A 27,483-nucleotide genomic window follows, 5' to 3' on the forward strand; every position below is an offset into this window, starting at 1 on the left:
GAAGTATTTAGCAACCTTTGCCTACAGCAAGAGCAGTTGCCAGATCAGCTGTGTAAAATGCAGCCGCGCTGGCGTGAACGGCTCTGCCAAGCCCCAGCCCGCGTCACCTCTGCTGCTCCTGTCTGTGCCACAGCCGGGCATCCCGGGCACTTCGGGACTTACCAAGGGCTTTGGTTTAGCTTCTGCCCAAGTACTAGTTATCGGGGGAAAACAGTTGTACACCTGCAGCAGCTGCACCAGCAGCCACCACAGCAGATGAACTCCCACTCTTCTGAACTGGCTGGACAGAGTGAGCTTCTGTTCTTTCATTTTCACAGGGCATCTGTGACATTTTGTGTCCAGATTCCAGTAACGTTCCACCGCTGTATGCATGGTTCCTATGCTGCTGATTTTGTGAGGTGGCAGTAGCTGGTTTGAAAATCAGGAATTAAAAACCCGATGCGATCTGTCTGCAACCAGCAGCAAAAGCAAGGTGTCTGCTCTGTTAATTTCAGCTGGGTTCATGGGGGGGGGGGGGGGGGAAGTGATGTCCCCCAAATTTTCTCTGCCCATGCATGTCCAGGACTTTGTACCTTCTCTATAGTCTGAAGATCCCGATTGCCAGCAAATTGACTGCAGGGCAGAGGGAAGGGCCACCTGTTGCACTAAATGTTCACAAACCTTGCAACAAAAATAAACAGTTAAAAAAACCCCAGCCCCTAACAGCTTGTAACAGCTGCCACATTCCACCCAAGAGAAATCTTTATGCTAATGGAATCTGACAGGATCTACATTAGATATCTACACATACACAAAGAAAGAAAAAAAAGGGGAAAAAAAAAGAGGAAAAGAGAAAGAAAATGAGTCTTTTGGGCTCCTCTGGGTAGGTGGTTTATGTATAAGGTTTCTGTCATTGTTGTCACTCCTGTAGTTTACCTTCTTTGATACCTTGGAGTGAAATATTTGTTGAGCGCACAAGCTGCATGATATGGCCAGGGACTACACTGAGCTCCTTTTGTTTTATCGGTTAAGTAAGGGGAGCAGTGTCCTGCTGTGCTCCAGCTGCAGAGAAAATTCTGCTGAAGATCCATGCATGTAATTACTTAGAAAATTAATGTCTTTTAATATCTCACATACCACTTTGCCTCTTGTGCCAGACTGATGAAAAAGCAGGGAATGTACAGGAAGAATACTAAGCTGTAGAAAGAAGTCAGGCAGTAGCAGCTCGTGGTTTTGTGTAAGAGGGCTCTGATCCCAGGACACACAGCGCTGGTGCAGGAAGCCAGTTGGGGTTATTTCCCATCCTCTTGGGGCACTCAGTGGGGATGCTGACCTCAGAGTCACCATCCTTGTGAGAATGGTGTTTTCCTTCCTATCTGCCAACAAGAAGCCTGGGAATTTTTGGATCAAAAGGAATTATGAGCTGAGGATTTACAGGGCAATCTGGAGATGGTAGAAAAGGGAAAAGGATTAAGAAAGAAAAAACCTGAACTAGTTAAGTGTTCCTCTGTATCTCAGCAATGGCCATGGTATCCCTGGGAGCTCTGAAAGTGACCCCTTGGTCTTGATAGGCTTAAAGGTTGCTGAAAGTGCTGAGAAATTCCTCTCCTCCATGCCCACCACTGTTAAAGTGCCGTAGTGGGATACGTGGCCAGTGTAGTAAGGGGGGGCGATTGGAAGCCATCCCACAGGGCAGGGAAAGGGAACAGCCTTTTGCACAGTGGCAGTGAGGCAGCACCGAGCTTCAGGCTGTGCATTGGACCCATGGGTCTTCTCCACGAGCTTTTCAGTAGTGTCACTTTAGATAGTTTCAAGCTCCTTGAAATCCAGTGCTTGCAAGACCCTGTCTGTTTTTGACAGATCAGGCCAAGTCCCCTGGTCAAAACCACTTGGTCAGCTCGTTTGTCCAACAAGCTGCCTGTAACAAGGGACAGTATTTTGGAAACTTTTCTCTGTATCATCCCTTAGGAGAACATATTTGTCTGGAGGAGTTAAGCATTGGCATTCCTGTGCGGTCATCAGGTCCTTCTCCACACAGACCAAAATAGCTGTTTTTTCTTCAGGCTACACATCACTCCATAAACCAGCAGAAATAATTGGTGGAAACATCAGAAGAAAAGAACATGAGGAATGAGCAAGAGTGAAAATGGATGCTTTTAGAAGAGATTTGCAAGAAGGGGAAAATGAAAAAGGCAGAGTGATACGAACTGTGCAGTCAGGAGGAGCTTTGGAGATGTTCACCTCAGTCGCTGGTGGTGCCGCAGGAAGGGCCCATCTTAAAGCAGACGGGTGAGGGGAAGGACCTTGTAGAGGAAAGCAGGAAAGGTCAGAAGGTGAAAGTTCATGGGTACCTGGAAAAGCAATGGGGAATATTTTGGCCCGAGACCATCTTAACTGAAGGTCCAGTGGAATGCCGTAGGTTTCAAAACCTCAGTTGTGTCCACTCCTGCTTTTGCTAGTTGCCAGCAATGGATGAAATTGGTTTTGAAGTATCCTTTCTCAAGGACTGTATTTTGTGCTAGCAAGAGAAAAACATAAAACTGTTTTAATTGCTGCTTGCCTTACATATGCCAAAAGTGGCACCAATTGCAACCTAACGTGGCACCAGAGAAGCAGTGTTCCTGTGGCAGCAGCCTGAGAGCTGAACTCTGAAAGCAGCCACTGCATGGGGGAGCTGCACGTCCTTGTGGCTGGACCTTGAATTCAGCCCGTGGGCTTTTGTACAAGGCACCTTTTAAAGGAAAGGAAAACAATCTTATCTTGTCACTTTGGAGCTATAGGAAATTATAGGAAGCTTATCTTCCTCAGAGATCCTTCTGTTTGTCCGTCAGCCAGACCAGTATGTAGCACCAGCCACAGTCTGCACCTCAGGGTGCTCATAGGCATGTTCTATTTTGATGGAGCTTCAGGAGCTATTCCCTGATTCCCTTCTGCTTACACCAACGTAAAGTAGAATTAGTATCTTTGAGTCTGGTGAAGTTGCATCTTACTGAAGCTGGTGCATGAAGAAAACCAAGCTCCCAGATCACATACCACAAGAAAACTCAGATCTTCTCCCTGTGTTGTTTCATTGTGAACAAGTACCTGCAGCAAAATGGCTTGAGCTGTGCTAGCTGCCAGCCGCCACAATTAATTACTACCTATGGAGACCAGTTCACCCTGCACCCCTCCATATGTTGCTCACTTACATATGTACATATGTACACCTGTCTCTTGATTAATTCAGAATCTTAACACATGCAGAGAACTCTAGTTAAGAGTCACAGAGTCTTATAGAGCTGGATGTCACCAGGGATGATTTTCATATGTCAGATGGACTTAACTTCCCCCAAATTCTCTGGGTCTGGAATGAACTCAGCGTCTCCAACTGGATGATGACACCATTCAGGAGGACTTAGCTCAGGAAAAGCTGAAGAAAACACAAAACCCATCTCAGTGCCTACTGAGACTGAACTAAGAGCAGCAACACTAGTGACTCTCCTTCTCTCTTTTCCAAAACTGGAGGAGGGTACTTGTTCTCTGCACTAATTTGGGGGTAATTACAGATCATATTTCAGGGCACAAAATAATAGACCTTGGAAGTAAAAAAAGTTCTTTTCTCTTTTGTGTGGTACTGCATGGTTGGGTAGATACTGGCTTATCAGTAATTAGTGAATTGCTTTTGCAATTTTTGATTTATGCCAGCATGGCAAAGTATATCCAAGGTTGTGGCTCTCCTTCCGCTTCCATTGTGATCAAAAAACCCCTCCAAAACTCTGTAAAGTCAGTGGAGTGATACCAGCATAAAATCAGTGGGAGGGGGCTTAAGCGTCTGCTATTTAGTTTTCTGCAGCATGCAATCCAGACAATTCCCAGGGATCCCCAAGGCTCCAGCCGCAGGGCCGGTTTGAACGGCTGGAATGAAGGAGGACAGCATCCAGCCAAGTGCCGTCTGCTGGCCGTTTGCCATATTGCTTCAGGGGGTGCACACAGTTCTGAGCGCCTGAACCAAGCAGAGATGGTGTGGCCTAAACCAGGCTCTCTAGACTCAAACCTGTAGTGTAGCACCTCATTTCGGGAGGAGAACTCCGTAATGGAAGCTTTTCCCTAGGTCCCGTCTCTTCAGACTCCCAATGTAGTTCACCTTTACTTTCTTAGGACCTCAGAGGAGACAGAAGACTTTTGGTTAATGGTTCAGCACGTAAGGAGCTATACAAAAAGTTCTTACTGTCATTTGTGAAGCACGCTCTTGATTTTTATTGAAGGTTAAACTCATTAATCATCACCAGGAAAACAAATTCCCTAAGCGTAGTGACCCCTGCTCAGGCTTCCCCACTCCAGCCCTTTGAGGGGAATAATTTGAGCTAGAGGAAGCAGATAACTTTGCTGTTGCACCATTGGGCCCCTGAAGCAGGGAGCAAATGTCTCAGCCCCTCTCTGCTCCCGGACTGATTCTCTGTCTCGCAGCCACAGAACCCCAGCAGGTTCTCTCATATTCTTTAGAACCAGCCTGTGCCTCGGCTGTCAGTGATGGGTGTAGTGCTGGTCTCCATGCAACAACCCTCTGTTGATAGGTTTGTGCTGCTCCTTTGGAGGGGTGGACCTGTTATTGCTTCAGCCCAACTGGGAAGGCAGTGGGAGACATAAAGGACTCCATACTCAAAACGGACTGGGAGCAATACACACTGAACCTTTCTGATGGCCTACAGAATTTCCACATTGTACTGGTGGATTGTCTAAACTGTTGGCAAATTTTACTGAAAACATCCTTCACGCAAAATGTCCACTATCTAATGCCATATCACCTAGGGTTCTCACAGGAGAGAAGTGCTTCCTGATGGCGTTTGGGGCTGGCGGTTTCTCAGACACTCTCAGCCACACAGTTTATGTCCGTGCCACTGCAGCAGTATGGATTTCCCAGCACTGTCTCGATGTGGCAGGAGGTGGGGCTGGTGGTTCTGCAGTGGCATCTTCACCCCCAGCCTCTTCCTAACTACAGCCCTCTGCACCGATGTGCAATCTGCTCCAGGAGACACAGTCTCTCAGAAACACTGTAAATCTGAGACTCAGCCTCCATGACCTCAGGGTTATTAAAGAGTTTCTGGCATTTGCTTGGTATGGAAGGAATTTTAGCTGAGGTGATTTAATCACATTTTTAACATACATTGTTACTTTTTGTCTCCTAAGCTCCCCTGCAGACAGAGATCTCTTTCTTTCCTAAAGTGCAGAGAATACATATAAATAGCTGGTTTATTCCTTCACTGGGATGCTTGAACTTATGTGATCAATGAGGATGCTCTAAAGTACTGTCTCCGTACCTTCTTTGAAATCCAGAGCTCTTCTCCAGCCATTTGATTGTTTCACATCACTTTATTCCTGTCAATCACCTACATAATACTAGTGTCAATTTGTTAAAAATCAAGTTCAAAACTTAAACACATTGCTTTTCAGAAGGTATTTTGAATTATTTTGATGTAATGTAACTGTGCACCCTATTGCAAAATAAGAGTGCTACTTGCAAAATTCCATCTTAGCCCCACCGTATGAGCACTAGGACCATATATACAGCATATTTACCTAATATATACATGAGGTATTTTTGCAAAGAAATGGCCATCTGACTCAACACGCCAACCTGGATTTTTAAACTAGTTGAACATCACTTTTTTGTTTGTTTGCTTATTTTTTGAGCAAGACTTCTTCTTCTGCCCTGTAAAGAGAGGTGGTTGTCTCATGTGCTCCTCTCTGCAGTTTGCTTCAGTTGCTTTCCTTGATAACATATTCCATATGTTTATTATCTCCCCTTTTTGTCCTTCAGTAGCCTAAAGCATTTTTGTCACCAGAAGCTGCATGGTTGTTTTCCCAGGAAGTATCATTGTTCCAAAAAAGATATTATAGCAGCTAATAAAACACATTTCAGAAATGGTGCTGCCAGAAGAAAAATAAATAAATAAATAAAGCTCATTATTTTTGATGACAAGGATATTAAAAGAAAAAAAAATGTTTTGTTTAAGAAAACCCCAACTCTTCAATAGTAGTGCGGGGTGATATTCAATTAAATGGAATGTAGTTCTCCAGTGAGCCCTTGTAATCTTGGATTGAAACTATAGGTTGAATTAATCTTTTTTTCATGTATATTTTTTAATCTGTATTTTGCACTCCATTCCCAGCATTGTTTATTACTGTTTATATTTTATGTTGAAGTTCCTTCTTTCAGCTGTTTCTAAAACTTGACAAAAATGCCAGATGTCATGTTGGAAACCCAAAGCTCCAAATCACGCTATAAATCACGACAAACCATAAATATATATGTGTTTATGTAAAAGGCCATTGTACTATTCTTTGGCACTTCCCTTGTTGGATTTCCTCCTCCCTCCCTTTACTGCTCGCAGCAGGTCGAACTGAAGTGTCTTAAACCTGGCGTGTTTGCGTTGCAGACTCGGAGCAGAGCACTGGGTCAGACACAGAGGTGCTGGCAGAAAGGACGTCCTGCTCGTTTGGCTCCCATTCTGACCTTACATCTGGTGGCTCAGGCCCTCAGCCTCCTCCACCTTCATCCATGGAAGAGATCCAGGTAGAGCTGCAGTGTGCTGACCTCTGGAAAAGATTTCATGACATTGGGACAGAGATGATCATCACGAAAGCAGGCAGGTAAGATATCTCTGGCTTTCTGTCTAGTTGAAAAAAAGAGGTCCTAACAAAACAAATTTAAAAAATTAATAAGGAAACTCTTTTTTTTTTTTTTTTTTTTTTTTTTTTTTTTTTTTATTCTTGATAAGCAAAAGGAATAAATATACAGGGAAAATTAAATGGCTATCAGAGTTTCACAGCTGTATCTCCTATTTGCTGACTTAAGACAGGTAAAGTTGTTTCATATTACTGCTTGTATCAGTGGCTCCAAAGGAGAACTGGCAGCTGCAGGGAACTGTTGAGGACAGTCTTCCCTTTGAGCAAATCAATCAGGAAATTATCATTGTACTCTTGGCTGTACGGGATTTAAGATGAGTTAAGAATTTGGGGGTGAGCCATTTGAGTTGCCTTTCAAGTTCCTGCAGCGCTTCATGAGCCAGCGATTTAATCTCAAATATAGTGAAATTCAAACTCACCTTTGCACCAAATTAATGTCTTCCTGCAATTCTAAATAGATAAAATGTTAATGACTTCCTGTAGAAAAAATGGGCAGGCTTCATCTTTCCCTCTGCTATTGCAACTGATACCATGTCAGCTGAGGTTAGGAAGAGCCAGATTTTTACGAAAGAAAAACTCAGCCAAGGGCAAGGTCCTCCCTGCTGGCTGCTGGTAACAAACGGCTCCACCTCTGTGTGCCAAAGCACAGCTCGCAGCCCGCTGTACGTTTCCAGATCCCTCAGACCGGGCTGTTCAGCCCCGTTCGCGTGCCCGCCCCGCTCCTCGTCCGGCCGCCCGGCGGGGCCGGGGTCAGCACCACGGACAGGGCCCGCCCGCCGCCCTCCGGGACCCCCCTGCTCCCCGCCGGTCTCTGTGCGGCGTGTCTGCCCCCTCGGAACGGGCCAGAGCACCTAGGCGTGTTGTCCCATGTTCTGGCTAAGCGAGCATTATTGCTCTGTAGTCCCAGGAGGTCCAGATAATTGGAGAACAGTTGTATGGGACAAACAACCCAGGTAATGCCAAAGAAGGTTAATTACCAGGGCTGGATTAGCTCCTGGGTTGAGATGTATGATCTCTGGGCACGCGGAGCATCTTGCATCGGTACAGACTGGGCTGCTGCTTTTGCCCTTCTGCCTCAAAGGGAAGAACTGAAGTAGCACGAATTGTAACACTTGCTATTGTGCAACAGTTTTCTCTGGAGATGTCAAAGCAGACACAGACAAAATTATTATTCTTATCACCTTTTCATCGCAGGCGAAATTGAGACCTAAGTGATCCGTCCAGCATCATTAAGTACGACACTGGCAGAACCAAGTTCCTCGTTTCTGACTTTGTTGTCCTGGTGCTGGTGCCTGGGCCATGCTGTCTCAACACATCAAAATAATGTATTGTTATGATCCACAGAATAGATAGATTTAGCAGCAGCATAAATATCTCAATGCCCACCAACACCAGTGCACACTAAAATGCCAGAGCTTAGTGGTATGAAGATGATCTTAAGCAGCTCATGCATTTCTGAATGAATTAGCTGACCTCTCTGGGATCTTAAAAAGCCATACCCTGATTACAGTTTGTTTGGTTTTTTTTGTTGGTTTTTTTTTTTTTTTTAAGTCACCAAAAATGTTGCAACATCAATGCCAATGCAATTTTGCAGATAGTTCAACACAACTTCTCACAAAAGCCTTGAAAGTATTGGCAGGGGTCCCAAAGAAGGAAAGGTTCATGGAGAAAACCACAGTGAAATATTCTGGGGAGATATCATGAAATTAAATACTTTGGATTGGTTAAAAAAATGAAAAATTTGGTCAGACTGACACATATATGCAAAAATATTCTGTAGTTCCTTAGAAGTTTTTAGGAAATTACAAAATTGAATACATTACTGTTTCTTTTTTTTAAAGAAACAACTTTTTGTTGAAATTTATCATCTGTTGTCTTCCAGCCATAAACTCTTATTTGTTGATTGGAACTATGTATTTTGACACATTTGCTATAAAACTATTGTTCTGACATTTATGAATTGAAATGTGTCATGTCAGCAATGGCTCATGGAGCTCACCATTCATATCACCTTTCTGACAAACATGGCTTCTTACATCGCGTCTCACCATAACAAACAACAGATACATGTCACTAATTACAGAGTAATAAGAGGAAGCTGATTAAGAATTGTTGTGAGATGTACGTAGTTCCTTCTGTGTGGGTACCTGATGCAGCTGAACTAAAACTGCAGTGAAGCACCATGCCAGGAAAAATGAGTCCCATTTAGTAAAGCAGCATCCCAAACCAAAACATTTAGGTTCACTTTTCCCACCTGATTTTTATCTCTTTGCTTTGACCTGGCCCCAAATAAAAAAAAAAAAATGTTTTGATTTTCTTAGATTTTGACTCAAAGGTTTTGGTTTTCATGCTTTGGAGGAGAGGTCTCTATGTCCTGGAAAAAAGCTTGCTCTGCATTTTCTGATGAAATAGCTCTTTCCCTATTCATGCAGCTGTCAGAGGTGTTCAACAGCACAGGCTAAGAAAGACAGACACCCTAATTTTATATAAGGAGTCCAGAACAATATGTATTTTGTTAATTTTTGGTAGGGAATAGATGTAGAGAAACCTGTAAGGACTGTAAAGAATATTCCTCTTTCCAAGATTGTTTTCTGTAACACCATTAATAGCATTCTCAAGTGCCTTTGCAAGCTCCAGTCTTGATGATTTTTCCACTTACGAAAGATCACCTATCACAATGCAGAATCACAGCTTACTGTGCAAATCATATATTCTTTACAATCCTAAATAATATTCTTTCTCCCTGAAAGGAGATGCTTGTCATTACCTGAATCCTGATGGCCAACTGGCTTATCACTGGCTGCCCAAAGAAAATCTGTATAGCTACTTAATATATGAATTTTTTCTGCTTGATGATGTTCATCTGCAGAAGTGATGTTGAAAATATTGGAAGGAATTTTTTTTTCCTGCTGACTACATTTGTAGGTTAACCATTGCAAAGCATAATGATGAGTTGAGCAGTTTATTTAGGTAGTGCATTTGTTTATTGGGGATGGTCCTTACAGATATGATAAAATTTACAAATTAAATGTTTAACCTCTCAGGTTAAACCTCTGAGTTTTTCTTTCAGGGAGGATGTGTCTGAGAGGTGAAAGCTGAGTCCAGCAGTCCTGTTTCTCCATATGGTATGCATGATATATGATGTGCATCCCATAGACTAGATTGTATGATTTCTAGCAAAAATAGAGCTGGTGTTATTTCCTGAAGATTTCCTGCTACTTGCTGAAATTGAGAGAGACGCGCAGTGTAATTCGCAGCTTCTTCTTTCCCCAGGGAAGATTTTGCTCTTCTTGTTGCTTTCTCTTTGGAAACCCTGTTTGAGTTCTCCAAGACCTTCTTGTTTTGAAAGCTCTTATAATTACAGACTCAGTTGCCTATAACTGCAGCTGCTCCTTAATTTTCTGTGACTCGTAAGGCACTGCTTGGTTCCTGCCTGACCCCACAATGTCTCTCTGCTCTTGCTGTGTAATGCTAGTTTCTAGCCTACGTTCTCATTTCAATCATATTTCTGGAGCTATATCCTGCCTACATCAGGACTACTACACTTTTTAACTTTCAGAGTCCTGCTCCCACTCACATTTAATTCTGCTTTGTTTTTTTCTTTTCTTGATTCTGTATTTATAGATGTCTTTTTTGACTGTTTCCATAAACCTACTTTAGTCCTCTTAGAACTTTTCCTTTCTCCTTTTCCATCAGAACGTCGTTATTCAGAATTTAATACTTATTACAAGAGTCCTTTGTTCTGTGTACAAAAGATGCAAATTGCTTTCTTCAGCTGCAGTGCATTCAAATCTGCAATCACCCTTATCGCCTTTTTGTTTGAAAGGCAGTCTTAGACTCTGTACAAAAGAAAAGAAATCAAATTTAAGCCCCAGGTCATACCGATGTAAGTGACTAGTCCCCTAAACATCTTTAGACCTCTTTCTCTACTGTCCTTCACCAATGTTGATCACATACATACCGTAGCGACATCAGCAGAGGAATGTGAATCCCACCCCACACCCCTACAACACCTAGCTGAAGTCCACAGTCACCTGAGCTGGGGGGTAACTGTTCCTTAGCTGCTGCATAGAAGTGCTGCCCCAAGAGGAACGCAATCTGCACTTACTATGGGGGGATGCACTAGCAGGAGCTCCTGGAGTCCTGCTCGGGAAGGGAAGCGCTGCCTGCTCTTTATGGAGTTGGTTACACCAGTGCAACCAGCCGGGAGATATTCCTCTGGGAACCCAGGCTTTGCCTGCTGCAGAGCCAGGATCTCATCTCAGCAGTGAGGGAAAAGATCTCACCTGTCATATCATAGGTATCGTATCTGTACTGCGGGATGGCTCAAACCTGTGCTGAGGCTGGGCTCAGTGGCAAGAGTGGAAGAAGACCGCAGCGAGGGGAGCAGGTGACCTGGTCCTCTCTCATCTCCTCTGTGCCTCCTCATAGGTTAAATGGTATTTTTTCTGGGGTTTCTTTGCCTCCATGAAGCCATGAGTCTGAGTTGTTGGAAATGTGTACTTGGGGCTGTTTACATTACCAAATGTTTTGGGTTTTTTTTCATTTCCAGTGGAAGGAAGGGCGTGCCCCACAGTGCTCTTCAGCTAGCCAGCAACAGAGATTTTGTTGGGAAGCTTTGTTGATGCTGAAGGGGCCATGGAGAGGACTTTTCAGAGCAAGGGCTGGCAGGCTAAAGCTACCAAACTGCTGGCCAGGGGTCCTGGCCCAGTGAGCCAGATAAGCTTTCTCCAGCTTCCATAAAAATGTCCCCTTTGGGAGCTACTTAGAAGATCTGCTGGGCTCCCTCACCCTCATAAACAAAACCTTTTGCTCCCAAACCCTGCCCTCAGCCTTTCCTCTCAACACACATCTCCTCTACATGATCCCATGCTGCAGAGGGAAACAAAGGCATTCCTCCCTTGCCTTGTCTTGTCTTGCTTTACCTTCTTTAACTCCTCCTAGGTTTGTTTTTATAAAGAAATAAACATTTGACACCAACCTTAAATGCAAGGAAAGATGAGGTATAAAATAGCAACGGTAACTTCAGGCTGCCCTCTAAACTCAAGCACTTTGTAAACACCGTGCGCACTTAATCTGCAAACCTAAATCAGTTTTTTTTGCAGAGTTTTTCAATCAGACTTCTATATGACTGGGAAATATCTACTGACTACTCTGTCACTGTCAATAGATACATTTTTCTACAATTTAGGAGCACATCCTTTCATTTTAGGATTTGCATTTAGCAGATGTCACCCTTAAGCAAATTTAATATTAAGTTGTTTACACAGTGTATAAATCACTACACTGAACGGTCATGAAAACTATACAATAAACTATGTCAGTCCTTTTAAACTCTCATGTGAGTTCTGCTCACTAAACTTCATTTCCAATGTTTGGAGAGCTTCAAGGAATTGCTTTGGTGTTTTGAGACGAATGTTTCTACCAGGTACCTTTTAGTTTCTTATCCTCTAATGGGGAATTGCCATCTCTAAAACTAAGCTGTGAAACAGAATGAATTTATGTGCGAAGGGATCTTTGGAGGTCATCTGGCCCATGCCTCCACTCGGAGCAGGCCAATTTTGAAGACAAATCCAACTTGACACAAGCCTCACGTGTGCTGGTTCAAGGGGCAGGAATGAGGGTTGGCACCTTGAGACTCTTAAGGGTTAGAAACAGAAGCTTTATGCTACTGAAAAATAATCCACTTTCGGGATATACCTGTGATCCTCCTTATTTGAACAGTTTTCACAAAGGAAAATTGAAGTGTGTTTTTGTCTTAAATGAAAATTTTAAACAACGGCAAAAGAAAATAATGCTGGCTGCCACAATCTAACTGCTTATTTCTGTTGCTGAAAGTTTCCAAACATGGTTCTTAATATCAGTGCACTACTGTGCTGGCAAATAGTATTTTAATGAAGTTTCAGGGGTTTTTATCTGTCATTAAACTTCTTCATATTCAGAGTTTCATAAACCTCATTCTCACCACGGAAGGAGACAGGAACTGAGTAGATTGAAGCGCTTGGTTGTTACAAAAATGCTTTTGAAAACACTTCTAAGTGGTCCTAAAATAATTGCGATAATTTGTTTCATATCACATTATATTTCCTCTAAAAGGTTACCGTGTGTAAGTTCACAGTCTAAGTTTAGGAAGACTGCTTTCCTGCTGAGCGCTAAAGCTAACATATAAATAACTTGATCATCCCAAACTGCTGCTGATATAAAACCTCCTAAAATATATCAGATGTCATCACATGTTCCCTGTGAAAACAGGGCGGCCGTCGTGTCTGTGGATGTTGGCTATAAAGCTAGCTGATACCTTTCTAGATGCAAGCTTCTGGACTGCTTATTAACACAGCCATATTCACACGGCCCGAATTCCTTCCAGACCTTTGAGCCTCCCATCTTCTGGAGGGCTGGTGCCTCATGGGGGGCCAGGAGCCAGCCAAGAGGAGACACAGGGCACGGGGACTTTACGGGGGTTATGCCTGTGTACACGCCTCGGGCGCCGCTGCCCGCCTCTGCCTTTGCCATTCCCCCCTTGCCAGGCAGCAGCGCTGCTGGAGACCTGCTGTGACAGTTCCAGGCCACATCCTTACGGCGAAGAAAGTGGAATTACTTCTACACCCACAGAAAAAGAAAACCAGTAATAATTTACCAAACTGTAAAAGTACACTTAAACCTTAGAGAAAGCAGTGGGATCAGCCGAGCTCTCTCCGATCATTTTAGAGATTAGCCTCTAAGCCTGCTGAACGGGCTGCGGTAATCTTTTACAAGGAATTTCATAAGCAAACAACCCCGCAGGCTGTACTGCAACTTTACGTGGGGCTGCAGATTTGGAGAGAGCTTCTTGGGACACACAGCATTCAATTTTCCTGATACAGTGCGCAGACTTTGACCCAGAGAGACTCAGATTTAATCCTGGGTTTCTCATCAACCCTCTGAAACTTGACCTACCTCTTAAGCTGCTCCCAAGCCACCTCTCTCCAATTAAGGGGAGCTGGACTGTAAAATGCCACATCCTGCACCCATTTGGCTTGGCAGACTTAATGAGGCATTGTGGTAGAAACAAGGTAATGCCCTCAAGCCACCGAAGACTAATCCGTTATTCCCTTCCCCCCCCAAATCATTCAGCTAGCAAACTCACACCAGCAGTTGCACAAATCTGCTCTCTACTTGAAGGGTTTCTGCAGCCAGTTCTTCTGGCAGTTTTCTGTCTCATGAGTCGGGTGAGCTGTGCTCTGGCAGCTGTGGCATGGTGCTCTCCCCGCCCCACATGACAACGGCCCTTTTCCAAGGCAGATGCTGTTACTAATAGGTCAGAACTTTCCTTCTCAGTGTCCTGAAGTGGAAGAGCTGTGAGTAGGGCGAGGGCTGAGCACCAGCCTCCTCCTTCCCACACTGCAAGTAGGTGTATGGGGCCTGAATGGGAAAGGTTAAAGTAGTTTCTCATGGTTGCATCCCCTCAGTGCAAAGTTTCAGACGTTTGGAGACACTGGTGTAAGCTTTCCTCTTTTCTCCCTTCTCCAGGCTGTGCCCACTGGTAATATGTTGAGAAACAGAAATGCTGGGAGGAGATCTAAACCTTCCTTGACATTGCACTGCCCCTCGCTAAACAGAAAGTAAAGTGTTGTGATGGTATAGGGATGGCCCCTAGAAACAGTGGACAAACCAGAACATTTTTAAGAAGGAGAAATTGTGCCATAGCCACACTGACACTGACATGCTTTGGGCTTAAAATTGTTCTGAGCTGCTCTGTTCTGAAATAATTGCGCAGCTACCAACACCTCCAGAGCAGTGAGTAGGACGCAGCAGAGCTGAACTGGTGCTCAGGGAAGAACAGCCAGGCTGGGAACTGGTTCTTGCTGGTGCAGAGTTTCATAACTTGCCTATCAGGAGCCTAAGGCAGATCTGGACATATGATGTAGAAAAGACAAGACTTATTAAAAAGGTTGTGCAAAATACTACCAGGACTTCAAGAAAACCATGACCATAATGCCAGTGTTTCTGTTCAATGTGAAATATATGCCGAATAAGCAGATTAATTTGAGGGACATTTATTCTTAAATAACGATAAACGTAAGAGTGAGAGGACCTTTCAGGATGATGGATTTGGTTTAAATGTTACCCCTGTGCCATCAAACTCTATACTGAAATGGGATTTTCTCAAAAAAGAGAATTAAAGTCATCTTACATTTAATGGAATATGAAGGAACAATTATAGATGGACAACCAGCAGGGAAAAGAGCAGGAAGAAGGTACACTGCCCATCCTTGAAGTGCCTAGAGAAGAGAATTTGTGTGGAACGTAGCAGAACGATCTGCTAGGAGCTGGGAACAGACAGAGTGCTCAAGCTGGGAGTGTTTTATTGTTACCCACAGGTTGTTATTCTGCTACTCCTTTTCTTAAGTGGGAAGAATTTGAAGGTTCAAACCACTGCCAGCACAGTTTTCTACCCACACCAGGCCCAGTGGAGTCACACCAAGAACTGGGCTGTGAAAAGTTGCATGCTCCTGGTGTCAGAGAGGGGTCTAAGGAGCGCCTTCAGCTTCCTTATTCACCATTTCCGCCCCCTTATTTCTACTTTACTTTTCCTAGGAGAATGTTTCCAGCCATGAGAGTGAAAATTACAGGCTTGGATCCCCATCAGCAGTATTATATTGCCATGGACATTGTGCCTGTGGATAACAAGAGATACAGGTAAGCTTTTTAGGTGCAGGGGTAGTTACCTTGCAAGAGCTCTCTGTCGGTGACAGCCTAGGAAGGACACATGCCATTGTGCACCGCTGCAAAGTTATGCTGGAGGAGACCGTGCTGATGTACACCAACACAGCTGATTTGAGCAGGATCATGAGACACACACGCAGAGGTTTAATATACACTCTCGTACTTTTTGGACTGAAATCTTGCTCTTCTCAAATAGCAGTTTTTGGCTGGGGAGGTCCCCAGCAGGCATTTCACAGCTGACAGGGTTAGCAGCAACTGTCGGAGGGACTTGATGACTGGAGTAATCAGTGGGGGGTCTGGAGCCTCCAAAACTACTTCGGTGAGAAGGGAATGGGCCAGTAGCAGCTGAACTAAGCTGAGCACCTCAGGTCTGGCCTGAACTGAATCGGGTGATTTTTATTTTAAAAGCATTCACTGTCTAGCACAGCAGCCTCAGGGAATATGGGCCCTGACCTCCAGTGTGGAGGCATTGAGGAACCCTCTGGTGAATCTCCACCGCTGAGCTGAGAGACAGGAAGGAGAAATTTCTCTGGTATTAACGGGCTTCCGATCCTAAAAAAGTACTCTGGAAAATTCATGCTCCTCTGCATCCCAGAAAACTATCCAGACAGAGGTGATTTATTTATACTCATTAAAGAGACCCCTGAGAGCAAGTCTTCTCCCCAAATAGTCTTGACTGCACCACTTTTTGAGGATTCAAGAACTAATCGTCTGCTCCAAATGCTAAATATTACATTTTTGCTCTCAGATTGCACAGAGCGTTTCTCAGGAAAATGCTTTTCCTGGGAAGTATCAAGGTAGTGCCTGATACTCACCCAGATGTTTTCCCCCTTTCTTTGAGTGTGGTTCTGACAGCATTAATGTCAAAAATAGGTGTGTTGTCTTACACTTTGTTTCTGTCCTTGTTAGCTTGAGCAGGCACATAGAGCAAACTAGCAGTGAAAGGAATAGATATTTTATTTTTTTGTTTTCTGCATTTCTTGTGAAAATACAGGAAATGAGTCACTGTTTGTAGGTAAGGACTGAAACAGCTTAGCAGAGCTGAGCAGAGAGCCAGTGTGGGGCAGCCCGGGGCAGAACTCCGAGGTGTTAGCAGGACTGTTTGTGAAATGCCTTAGGCTGAAGGAACCATGAGGCAGAAAGAAAAAAACGTGTCTAGGCAAAGCTACGGTAGAGAAATTTATGATATATATAGCATGGCTAGATCAGCAACACAAAAGATCACAAAAAACCAGGAACACAAAAATTCTTTTTCCTCTAATCCCAACATCTGTAATATTGTATGGAATTTCCTATTTTGCAGCATTTCAAACCAGATATTCTGTTTTATCACTTGTTTGGGTGGTATCCATTGGATTTTGCCTTTCTGGGTGAAGACACATGTTTTGCACAGTCTGGCATGGCAGCCAGTGCAGATTTCCGGAAATTACAGGGCATTTATTAATATTTTCAGAGAGGGCTTTGTATTTTCTAGCCTCTTACACTGGCTCAGAGGGGGTTAAAGTGTTGAGAAGGCACATGTGGCAGAGTTTTACAGGGAAAATAACTGCAAAGGTGGTTTTAATAAGGAATCAAGCCTGAACAAGTGGCTCAGGGGTAATCTGGCTTTCATTTAGAAGGTAGGAGGTTGCAATAAAGCACATTCTCCCCTGACTGCAAATGAGAGCTTGGGGTGCGTGCGGTAGGGTGGCAGGGGAGGGGGAGCCCTGGAAATGTTCCTCTGGTGAGTGAGTGACAGCTTCCCTTAGCCACCTACCCTTCCTCTTCTAGGTACGTGTATCACAGCTCCAAGTGGATGGTGGCTGGCAATGCTGATTCCCCGGTGCCCCCCAGGGTTTACATCCACCCTGACTCGCTGGCTTCTGGAGACACCTGGATGAGGCAGGTGGTCAGTTTTGACAAGCTCAAGCTGACCAACAACGAGCTTGATGATCAAGGCCACGTAAGTCTGAAGCTAATCCTGGTGCCTGCTGCCCTCACCTTGCTCCCATCAGACTTGAAAGGGTGCTGCTGCTTCCATGCTCCTGTGTCCTGCTGGGCACATGTGTCTGTAGCCACTTTCCAGAGTTATGGAACTTTTCCCTCTACTTCAGTGCTTTTTCTCAAAATGCTGCCTGACTCTATAAAGCAATAAAGCCCCTTTCTCTCTGCACATAGCACAAACTTCACTGCATACATGTTTGTAAGGAAAGGGTAATTGTCTTCATATTAGCCCTTACTCCATCCCTGCTTCCTTGTACATCTGGATGTAGCGTAGAATATTTGGAAAAAACCCAACCTTTAAAATATCCTTCTCCTTTTGTTTTGTCTTCAGATAATCTTACATTCAATGCATAAATACCAGCCCCGTGTTCATGTCATCCGCAAGGATTTCAGCAGTGATCTCTCTCCTACAAAGCCAGTTCCTTCAGGAGATGGGGTGAAAACCTTCAACTTCCCTGAGACTGTCTTCACCACAGTGACAGCCTACCAAAATCAACAGGTAAAGCTGGGTGCCTTCAGGGTACTTATATGTTGCGTGTTCGTAAATATATCAGCCTCCTCTTTGTGTTTGAGACTTTTAACTTCTCTAAGAAATGTAGCTCAAGAAAAGTGTACTCTTTACAGCCTCTCTGGCTTTTTTTTCTGCACAAAAAGAAACTGCTTACTGTGGGGTAGTGTGTAGACATGAGGCATCTGGCCAGAAGACCACCTTGCAGATCAGGTGCCTGCGGGTTTTACTGTGAAATAGGTGAGATCAACCATAAAGGGTTGTATTGTGTTCACATGTACTTGCTGCCTTATAGTACAAACCACAGTGTCCTGTCCCCACTGTAATTTTAAGGCAGTACAGCTAGTCTAGATCTGCTATCTGAGAGAGAAAACACATAGTTGTTTTGGGTTTTTTATAGCAATGAGGGGAAAAGTTTTAGAGAAGCACAATCTCACTGGTTTGCTGACAAAAGAAGCCTTTGAACATAAGCAGCAGCTGTCCGTGTATTGCATATGAACTGAAAATCTCATGCATAAATCACATTTGATTCAGATCTTGCACATTCCCGGGGGAGACTGTTACTATTGACTCCAGATATCATAAGGAAAAGATGTTGTGCCAGTGGGATCCTATCTGTAGAGACTTTGACTTTGTTACTGATCTGCCCTTTTTTTTGAACTAGACTTCATGGCACTAAGAAATGTAACCTCAGCACACAGTAGTGTTTGATTACAGAATTCCCGGTCTACCCCCATTTTCCCCAGAGATATGATATGTTTAAGAGGAAATTAATTGCTAGGCAAACACGAGTGTTTGAGAATGTGAGCACTTGAGACACCAGCAAAGAAAGGAGATTTGGAAAGGCCTCGCTGTGGATTACACATGTTTGCTCCCCTTTCTTCTTCAGTGGCCAGTGAAAGGTGATGTCCTGGTCTCTGAGGTGGCCTGATTCATCGCTTCTGTGGGCATGTTCATTGCACCCACTGAGAGCTCCTTATAGCCACCCATTCCCCTTGTAGGCTCCTTACGTTTCGCCGACCTGCCAGCTACCCCTGCCTCAGGGATTCCCGTTAGCCTTCCCACCCCCGCTGTCACCTTTGGGCTCTGTGTGCTCCTCTTCTCTCAGTCATGCACACCTACTCCCGATTTTATTCTCAGGTGAGAGGTGCTGTGCACATCCCGGTTCCCTTTCATCCCCTTCTCCTCCTTCCTGGGGTGGGGGCTGTGATGGCATTAGAAGGGCTGTGTCAGGGAATTTTTTCCCAGCCGTGTGAAACAGAATCTGAGTTGGTGAAACTTTTTGCTGTGTTAATAGTGTGTCCGCTTAGAGAGCACGAGGTACTGTTATAAGCTAGAACGAGAGTACAAGTTGGCTTGGAAGAAAAACAGTCTGTTATCAAGCCAGTTAGGGAAATAGGTTATTCAAATTTCTGCCATAAATTACAGTGGAGTCTAGAATCAGAAACAGTGAAGTAAATATTTTTTTCATGATAACATCTGTGCTTCTGGAGAATGACTTCATGAACTCAGTGGACATCATTATATTTAGTATTCTTGGACCGAGGGACAGACCCATGTCAAATCAGCTTAGGGAAGATTGTAATATTTAGCCAATTTTTAATAACTGTGAATTATAACAATGTAGTGAATTTAGTATTTTGCAACATACAAGAGAGAGCACACATGCTGACAGTGCTCCCATGACGGATACCCGCTCCTAACTTCTTTCTCAGTATGATTTGGACGAGACTGAGTGCCTTTGAATTGACTTAAATCAGGATCCAAAATGGATCAACTATTCCAGCAGAAAAAAATATTACAATGCAACGGGGGGTTTGCTGTCCTGGCAGCACTGAAAATCTCCTGACCCCCTTGCCCAAATGCATATACTTGACAAACTTTTAACTGTAGACCAGACATGGAAAGCGGGTAGAGAAAGGAGAAGAAATTGGCAGGAAACAAGCCTGTCATTCTTCCCTAATGACCAGAGCTATAAGGCTTAATTACACAGGTAAGGGAGGTGCCAAGGGAGGGGTCTCTGTCAGGCACTGGCACTGGAACCCACCTCACTGTAAAGAAGCACTGGAATTTCTTCCTGTCCCTGAATTCCAAACATTTGGGGGTTTTGTCAAAAAACAGTTGGGTGTGGTGTGTGGTGGGCATTTTTATAATACCAGTAAAGGAGATTCAAGTTAAAAATAAATATAAATCCCTTGAATCTGCCTGCATGCCCTCCAGTGGCTGTAAAACTTCGCCTTACTGGGAGAAGTGTCTCTGGAAACAATTGTAAAATGTTAGCAAATCCACCACAGGGATTCCCTCTGCTGTAATTCCATCCTACACAGAACGTATCTGTCTCTGTACACACAAGTCCCAGGACAGCTGCAAAGTCAGGCTAACGGAAATTAAGTTCACAAATTAAGCTTCTGCAAAAATAGGAGCTGCATTCCAGATCTGAGGTTAATATCCAGAGTAAGGGCTTGATTCTGACAGAAGCAAAACACCTGCAAATCCGCTACAGATCAGGCTGCATTAAACTAGTCCCTTTTGAGTGGTTTTACCAAAACCACCTCAAATTTGATAGGACCTGGAGATCTTGCTCTCATTTCACTCCAGAGACAGGGTCTCTGGGGCAAGGTGAGACTGGCAGAGGGAAGTTCTTGCGCTGCACCAAATTGGGGAATAGCCAACAGGTAGTATGATATCACGGGCTGCAAGGTTAAAATTATTTTCCAAGATGGAATTATACCTAAAAATAAAGCAGGAAGGAAGATTCCCCCAAAGCATTCAGCCCAGCTGTTGTCCTCTTTGTTTAGAGGAGGGGGAAGGAAAAAAAAAAAAGATTTCCAGATCAGAAACCCCTTGAAGGGCCACCCAGATGCTGACCAGAACAGCAGCACCTTGTGGACGTGACCGGGTGGCCAGCTGCCATCTGCAGAGGCTGTAGCCCGTGCTTGGCTTGGCTTTTTCTCCTTCGCATTGTTTGAAGGTCCATGAGTGCATCCAGCTGCTGGATATCTGGAGTTCTGAGGCTGGGATAACTCAGGCACCGGCCAAACCTGAGCAGTATGCCTGCCTCCCGACCCGCACGGCTGCTGATAAGTTATAGCTCCGGGGGTTTTGCCGCTGGATCCAAGGTGTCCTTCTCCTTCAGGAACAGCTTCTCAGCCCCAGCGCTGCACCAGGTGTCCTGATGCTGCCAGGTGTCTGCCGCTGTCACCGCTCATGTGCTGAGCAGAGAATCCGTTCATGGCTAACAGGAGGGCAACTTCAATATAAGTCTGGGGAAATAAGTAGGAAAGGTCATCGAACAGGTGGTTTGGGCAAGAGGGGTAATCATCGGTAGTTTTTATTTGTTGAAATAGAATTGGAGAGAAAACTAATTCTCTTTTTCTTCCTTTATAGATCACCAGATTAAAAATTGACAGAAACCCCTTCGCTAAAGGTTTCAGAGATTCTGGGAGAAACAGGTAATAGGGGCTTGTTTGTGTTTCCTCACCGATCTCTTCACTCTGTGCTCTGATCAGTGCACAGAGCACTCGTCTAAGGCCGAGGAAGGCGTTTTGTGATCCTAATTAATTTTTACAGGAGTTTGCTGTTGAGTAGTTCTTAGAGGAATTAGGACTGTTTTACTTTGCCTAAACAGTTCTAATGTATAATGACGGCTTCCTGAGGAAACCTTTCCTGGTTAGCCAGCTAGACTGACCCCGTTTCTATTCAGAAGTCTCCTCCAGCGCTGCTCCTACCTGTGCCTGGATCCTGACCCAAACCCTGACAGAGGGGCTTAGATATTCTTAGGCAGCATATCAGTAAAGGCAGCTTATCGCTTTCCTGCTTGACAACATTTTCTGTGACTGTTTTTTTGCTATCGTATGTTTAATTTCCTGTTCACTGCTACCTTAGTACCCCTTCTGTTACCACTACTTTCAAGGCTTCTTTCTTTCTGTATATATGTTTTGCTGTTTCTGTTTTTTTCCTGCTGGATGATTAATTTATTTATGCTCATTTCTATTATTTGCATGTTCCTCTGAGCTTTTCCATTTGTTGTTGAGAAACATATTTGAGATGTTCTTTAGCATCTCTGATAGTTGATAGTAAACTATTCATGTATTACTGATATAGTGCCATGGTATCCAACGAATTAGGTAAAATAGATGAACTTGTCAAGATCCTTCAGTTTAAAAAAAAAAAAATTGTCACTAAAATGAAGAACAGAGAGACAAAAATGGAGGACTGCAGACTGTAAAACAGGCTAACTGGTCACAGGCTAACGCTCTGCAAAGTAGTGGAAGTTGTAGGCAAGGGGACCTTGACGTACTTTGCTATAAGCAGAGCTGGCAGAAGCACATTTTGTAATTTTAATTTTCACAGGAAGTTCCAAAAATTGGAGCACAAATGCTTGTTTTACATTAAAGGAAAAAAAGAGTCTCTGATAGGTTTGCAGGATAAAAGTTCAAAGATATTCTAGTTTCAAACAATTACAGTTTTTCTCCAGTGAAGTCAAATTCTTTCACTTTGACTGTGTGGCTTAATTTTGCCAGGATTTTAATGAAAAGGTTAAGTACAACACCTTGAGCATTATTTAGAATAGGTTGAATTTTAACAACACAATAGTAAAACAGGAACTCTAATAAAAACTCCCTTTTGTATTAGTAAAAGACACTACAGACTTATCAAAAAGGAACAAGAAAGTCCAAACAAAAAGTTCCAACTTTTTCTGCCATTCATGAATCCGGCAGAGTGTACAGCAGATCTAAATGTTTTAGATCTAAATGACACAGGTATCCTTTAAATCAGTGTGATAAAGGCTTTAAACATGAAATTACTTACAGAATTAGACATATCTGACTATGTTACAAGAGCCCTAGGGTTGTAAAGCAAGGCTCTGAGTGTGCAGACCAGAGTGAAAGCTGCGTGCATAGCCCTTGTTTGCTGTCCCCATGGGCACTGTAATTCAGGTTTTACTTGCGTGCTCCTCTCATGTGTGTGTTCCCCAGGACCGTGACCTCGTTCGTGGGTTGGTATGGGAAGTGTTCAGCAAACAGGCATCTGCCCTGTCTTTCCCATCACCTGTTCAGATGCTACACTCTCTGTGATCACAAAGAATTCTTACTGATCTAGCGACTTCCTAGCTTGGCTCCTCTGTTCTCATCTTACTGTAGCTATGCAAAAAAGACGTTATCACCCTTATTTAACCCCCACCGTGAGCGCTGGTTATTCGTGGTAGTGATACTTGAGGCATATGTGACTTTGACTCTTCTCTCCTGTGTGGGGGAATTAGTATGTGCCCTGGGTACAAGGTCTTCCCTGTGTGCAGAGATACAGCTGCACTGGAGGCTGGGCTTAGAGGAGGGATTGATGCAGTTCCAGGTACATGGTGGGCTAGATTAGCATGGAAGGCATTAATAAGGTCCTAGCCCAGTGAATTTAGACAGTTTCCTGAAAAGGTTGGGAATTACTGATCTTTGTAGCTCATTGATTTAAGAAAGGGCAGGAAATTGCTACACGGCTGCAGCTGTGGGGAGGGCTCAGTAAGGCTCTCTGCTGATGTAAAGAGGAATTAAAATCTTTAAGGTATTACACATCAAAGAGAGCAGCCTGAGGCTTTAGGAAGAAAAAACAGGCAAAGGTATTTGCAAGCATATATAGCAGTCAGGCGCCTGCCTCACAAGCAGTGGTCTGGCTAAGGTTGCACTGCTGTTGTCAACGAGCGGAGGACACTCCAAGGCTCAGCTGCTCCCTTTGAAAGGACACGCACATAGACATACACGCAGAGGGCAAAAGGCATTAGGGTCCAAGCCGTGTGAGGCAAGGACTCTCCAAATGGGACACTGGTTTCTCTTCCCCTTGTGAACTTGTAATCTCATCAGGATCACTGGTCAACTGGAGTGACAATCGGGATGCTCCGTGGCTTCCCACATCCTCCCAACTTTGGTCAGCTGCAGTGCCTGTAGCTGGGGAACTTCCCAATGGAAACGTAAGCCTCCTTTGAGAAAGAAACAGGGTAATTTGAAAAAGGGGCCATTTGCAAAGCAGGCAAGTGTAGTATATGTCCAAGAGGGTTTTTGTATAGGGTCTTAAAAAAAAAAAAAAAAAAAAAAGATGTGGCAGCAGCAGGGGCCACAGTATGTCTGAGGCTGCTGCAGGGTATCGTATCTCAGTGACATAGGGATACCGAGTGAGAGCTATGGTTAGAGTTTGCCAGCAAATGATGTAGGGGAAAAAAAACCCAACCAAACCACTGGAAAAATCAGCATGGTGGGAGAAGAGGAACTCTTAGGTCACTTCTTCCCTAGGACGTTTCCTTTCTGCTTTGGGTTGAGGCTTTTCCATGAAATGGAGTTGGATGTTTTTCTTTCACTTACTCTGTTTCGCTGTTGTTGCCCACTGCAGAAATTACAGAGTTGACTGTTGTTTTTAAAACTGATTTCCATTTTAAATCTTTCACTTCCATCCGCTCACAGCCTTCCAGTATGGTGCCTTGTGACTGGTCTCCCTTAGTATGAGAGACTGCTGAAACCCTGCTGCTCTGGGGACACCCCGTCATGATGTAACTGCCTGTACCCAGCCGGGGGAGTGATCTTTTTATGGGTCCCTTCTTGGATCTCCTTCAGTTGTTCGCGTGTTTGTCTCCCTGCACAGCTGCCTGCCTCAGCCCTTGCGCTGGGAGAAGGAGCACTGAGTTATTTCGGAGGGAAGGATGGAAACAGTGCAGCAGCTGGATGCTGTTTTGCAGTCTATGAGCGCTCAGACTGGGTGAACTAACGGTGTTCAGCGATATACCCGTTAGCCTTGGCGGCTGAGCGGGTGAGCCTGTCTTAGGAGGCTGAGTCTTAGTTCCTGCTTATTAGAGATTCCCTCTATGTGATTTTTGGTCCCTGTTCGCTTTACCTGCAAAAGCACGTGAAGCATCTGTAAAAGTGAACCAAAAGAAGTGGTCCTGGTGGTGAAAGCATGCCCACGTCATGTACGTACGAGGCATGTATTACTTGTTTGCTCTCCTCAGCTTCAAGTGTTTGAGAACCAGGGTTTTTGAGGTATGGAGCTCAGCTAGCCCAGTGTTTGGGTGGTGAGGGTGCAGGTTTAATGCCACACAGCCTATTTTTTTGGAGCCTGAGTAGAGTTCATTTGACCGTGGGGTGCTTGTGGGAGCTCCTTATCCAGGAGGAAGCCAGAACGGACAACAGTCAGGAAACCCAGCAGAGTGATGGAAGAAAAAACCCTTAAGCTTAAAAGGCAAGCAACAGCACTTTCCTTTCAGATGTGGGCAGCCGAGGTGAATAAAAATTGTTCGTGTTGGAAATGCTCTTTAAGCTTTTGTCTAGGATAAGAAAGCCAGGAAGGCGCTTGAAGCCAGTAGTTTGGCTTCCCCAGTGAACAATGAAACGATGACCTGGATCCTGCGTGCAGCAGGAATGGTGAGGTCGGCCATATGGTATGGATTATGGAGGTGCACAGATAGCTCGTACATCTTTTTTCATTTTTCAGACAATGGAACTGTTCCATTTATTGCCTATTATTAAAACTTTATAGCACTAAAAATAAAAGAATGAATGAAAAAGAGCGAATTTTGGATACCTTTTAAAGGACTGACCTTATTAAAATAAAGCTGGCAGTGAGTCCTCTTCTGATACTTTTTTTTTACTTCCTTCATAAAGATGGTGTGAGAGGGGAGGGTTTATGGCCTGATAGACAGTTTGAAGTAAGTTTTTCAGTGCAGTTCTTTGGAAGAGAAAGTGGATGCCACATGGATAATGTTCAGCATGCTTGGTACCAGCAGCCCTCACCAAAGCCTAAAAGAAGTTGCTGAGATTTCAGAAATGCTGAAAACAATTCCTCTTTTGTCAGCATTTATTATTGCTGTCCCAAAATGTTTCTTCATCGGCCAGGTGGGGTTTGTTTTCCCTGTGAGGGGCTGGAACACACAGAATAGCACTCCAGGGTTTCTGTTACTAGGGGAGCTCTACCGTTCTGTCCCGCAGTGGAGGTCTGTGGTGGGGCTGGGGTTATCTTGGTATCACACCAACGGCACGAACTCCTACGGGAGGGAGGGTTGTAAGACAGCGATGGAGATTCTTGATTCCCACCTCCTCATATCAACATTTGCTTTAAAAAACAGGAATACAGACGGAAGAAAAAAAAAATATTGAAAGACTGGGGATAGAGTTGTAAAATGAGTCACGCGGAAGTGGTGTGCCTTCTCACCGAAGCTGGTTTTGGCATGGCTGCACGTTCTTTTTCTGCAAGACTCCATACCGGGGTGGTATGTGCCTAGCAGGTTAGCAGATGAGGTTGCTGTCTCATGGATCTTGTCTGATGCATAGAAAAAGGTTAAAGTTCAGTAAGGGTGTGTTCTGCTTAGATGCTATTTCAAAAGCACCCACAACATTTGTTCTGCACAAAAAACCCCAACACCCAAACCCAACAAATTAGTAGGAAAAAAGGATGATCTTGGATATAGGGACCTGAATTTGTGCATAGAACTGGACATTTGAGCTCTGTCACCCGCATACTTAAAAAGGGTGGTTTATAATGCACATCCAACATGTGCACACCTCTGGGGGAGTAAAGGACTCTCCTTTGGGGCAGGAAGAGGAAAGTGGTGGCTTGAAGCCAGCTGTGGAGTGTGGCATCCATTCTTCAGGTACCTGTGGCTTCAGCGCTGCCCTCAGCATCACAGGGCAGCCTGTGAATCCGGGGAGGCCATGGTGTTGCTGCTGGCACTTGCAGCCTGGGAAGGGGAGGGTGACAGGAGCCAGGTCCACTGCAGAGGGGCTGCTCTAGACCTGCTCCCCTGGAGCAGGAGGAGGGGGGTCCCTGTCTGCATCCCTCCTTTTTCTGGATGCCCTACAGGGCAGGAATTGAGCAGCTTCCCAAGCTGCTCTGGTGCACTCAGTGTTGCCATTTACCCTCTGTTAGCTCACAGGCACAGCGGAGTCCAACCCTTGAAAGCAGTATATGATTCCTGATTTAGTCTTTTATTTCTTCTTTTTATTATTTTCATTTATTTGATTTATTATCTTTTCATTATTCTCTCTTTTCCTTTTCTTTTAGAAGTACAAATTACACAGTACTTGCAAGAACTGTATTGGTACTGGGGAAAGTGGTAAACAGAGAGCTAGAAACGTTGAACTGTGAGTCAGGCTGAGCTGAGGATGATGCAGCTCCGCGCAGAGGCAGGGCAACAGCCGTAACCTGCCTTTACTGATTCCCTGAGCCACATCCTGTTGGGGGTTGGACTTTTCTGGAAGGGAGTCACGAGAGCAGAGCTAGAAGTCAGACACTGGTGCAAGGTGGGGTTATGTGCACGGGGATCTCGTGCCCGAGCCAGACCGTGTGAACACCAGTTTGGTGAACTGGCCTCCCTACACGATCCGCGAGGCAGACGCGGAGCAGCTGGATGAGCACAGCTGGAACTTTCAGTCTGCATTTCTGGATGTATTACTTGTTTTTAATTGTCAAGGGAGGTTCTTTCAACAGCAGGTCTTGTTGCATTGCAACTTGCTGAGGGCATTTTATGCCCCCTGGATATATGGTACCAGCAAGTCCTGCCTCAGCATTTGGGCTGAGGATCATTTCTTGAGGCTGCAGAAAGGTACCGGTCTCTTCCCAGCTGTGTGAGTCGAGAAGCAGACGGAGTCAGAACATGTGTGGCTTTC

General features: G+C 44.4%; 1 protein-coding gene across 2 annotated transcripts in view; it reads left to right on the plus strand.

Annotated features, from left to right (window-relative positions):
* Nucleotides 1–27,483, plus strand: part of TBX15 (T-box transcription factor 15) — a 97,953-nt gene that overhangs the window by 52,120 nt on the left and 18,350 nt on the right. For both annotated transcript variants that reach the window (XM_080391113.1, XM_080391114.1), the window contains exons 2-6: nt 6,396–6,609; nt 15,223–15,324; nt 17,122–17,293; nt 17,666–17,833; nt 21,230–21,294. In XM_080391113.1, coding sequence (XP_080247239.1) covers nt 6,396–6,609; nt 15,223–15,324; nt 17,122–17,293; nt 17,666–17,833; nt 21,230–21,294 — 721 coding nt within the window. The remainder of the gene's footprint in view (nt 1–6,395; nt 6,610–15,222; nt 15,325–17,121; nt 17,294–17,665; nt 17,834–21,229; nt 21,295–27,483) is intronic.

This window comes from Falco punctatus (assembly GCF_963210335.1).
Source record: "Falco punctatus genome assembly, chromosome: 6".
Lineage (NCBI taxonomy): Eukaryota > Metazoa > Chordata > Aves > Falconiformes > Falconidae > Falco > Falco punctatus.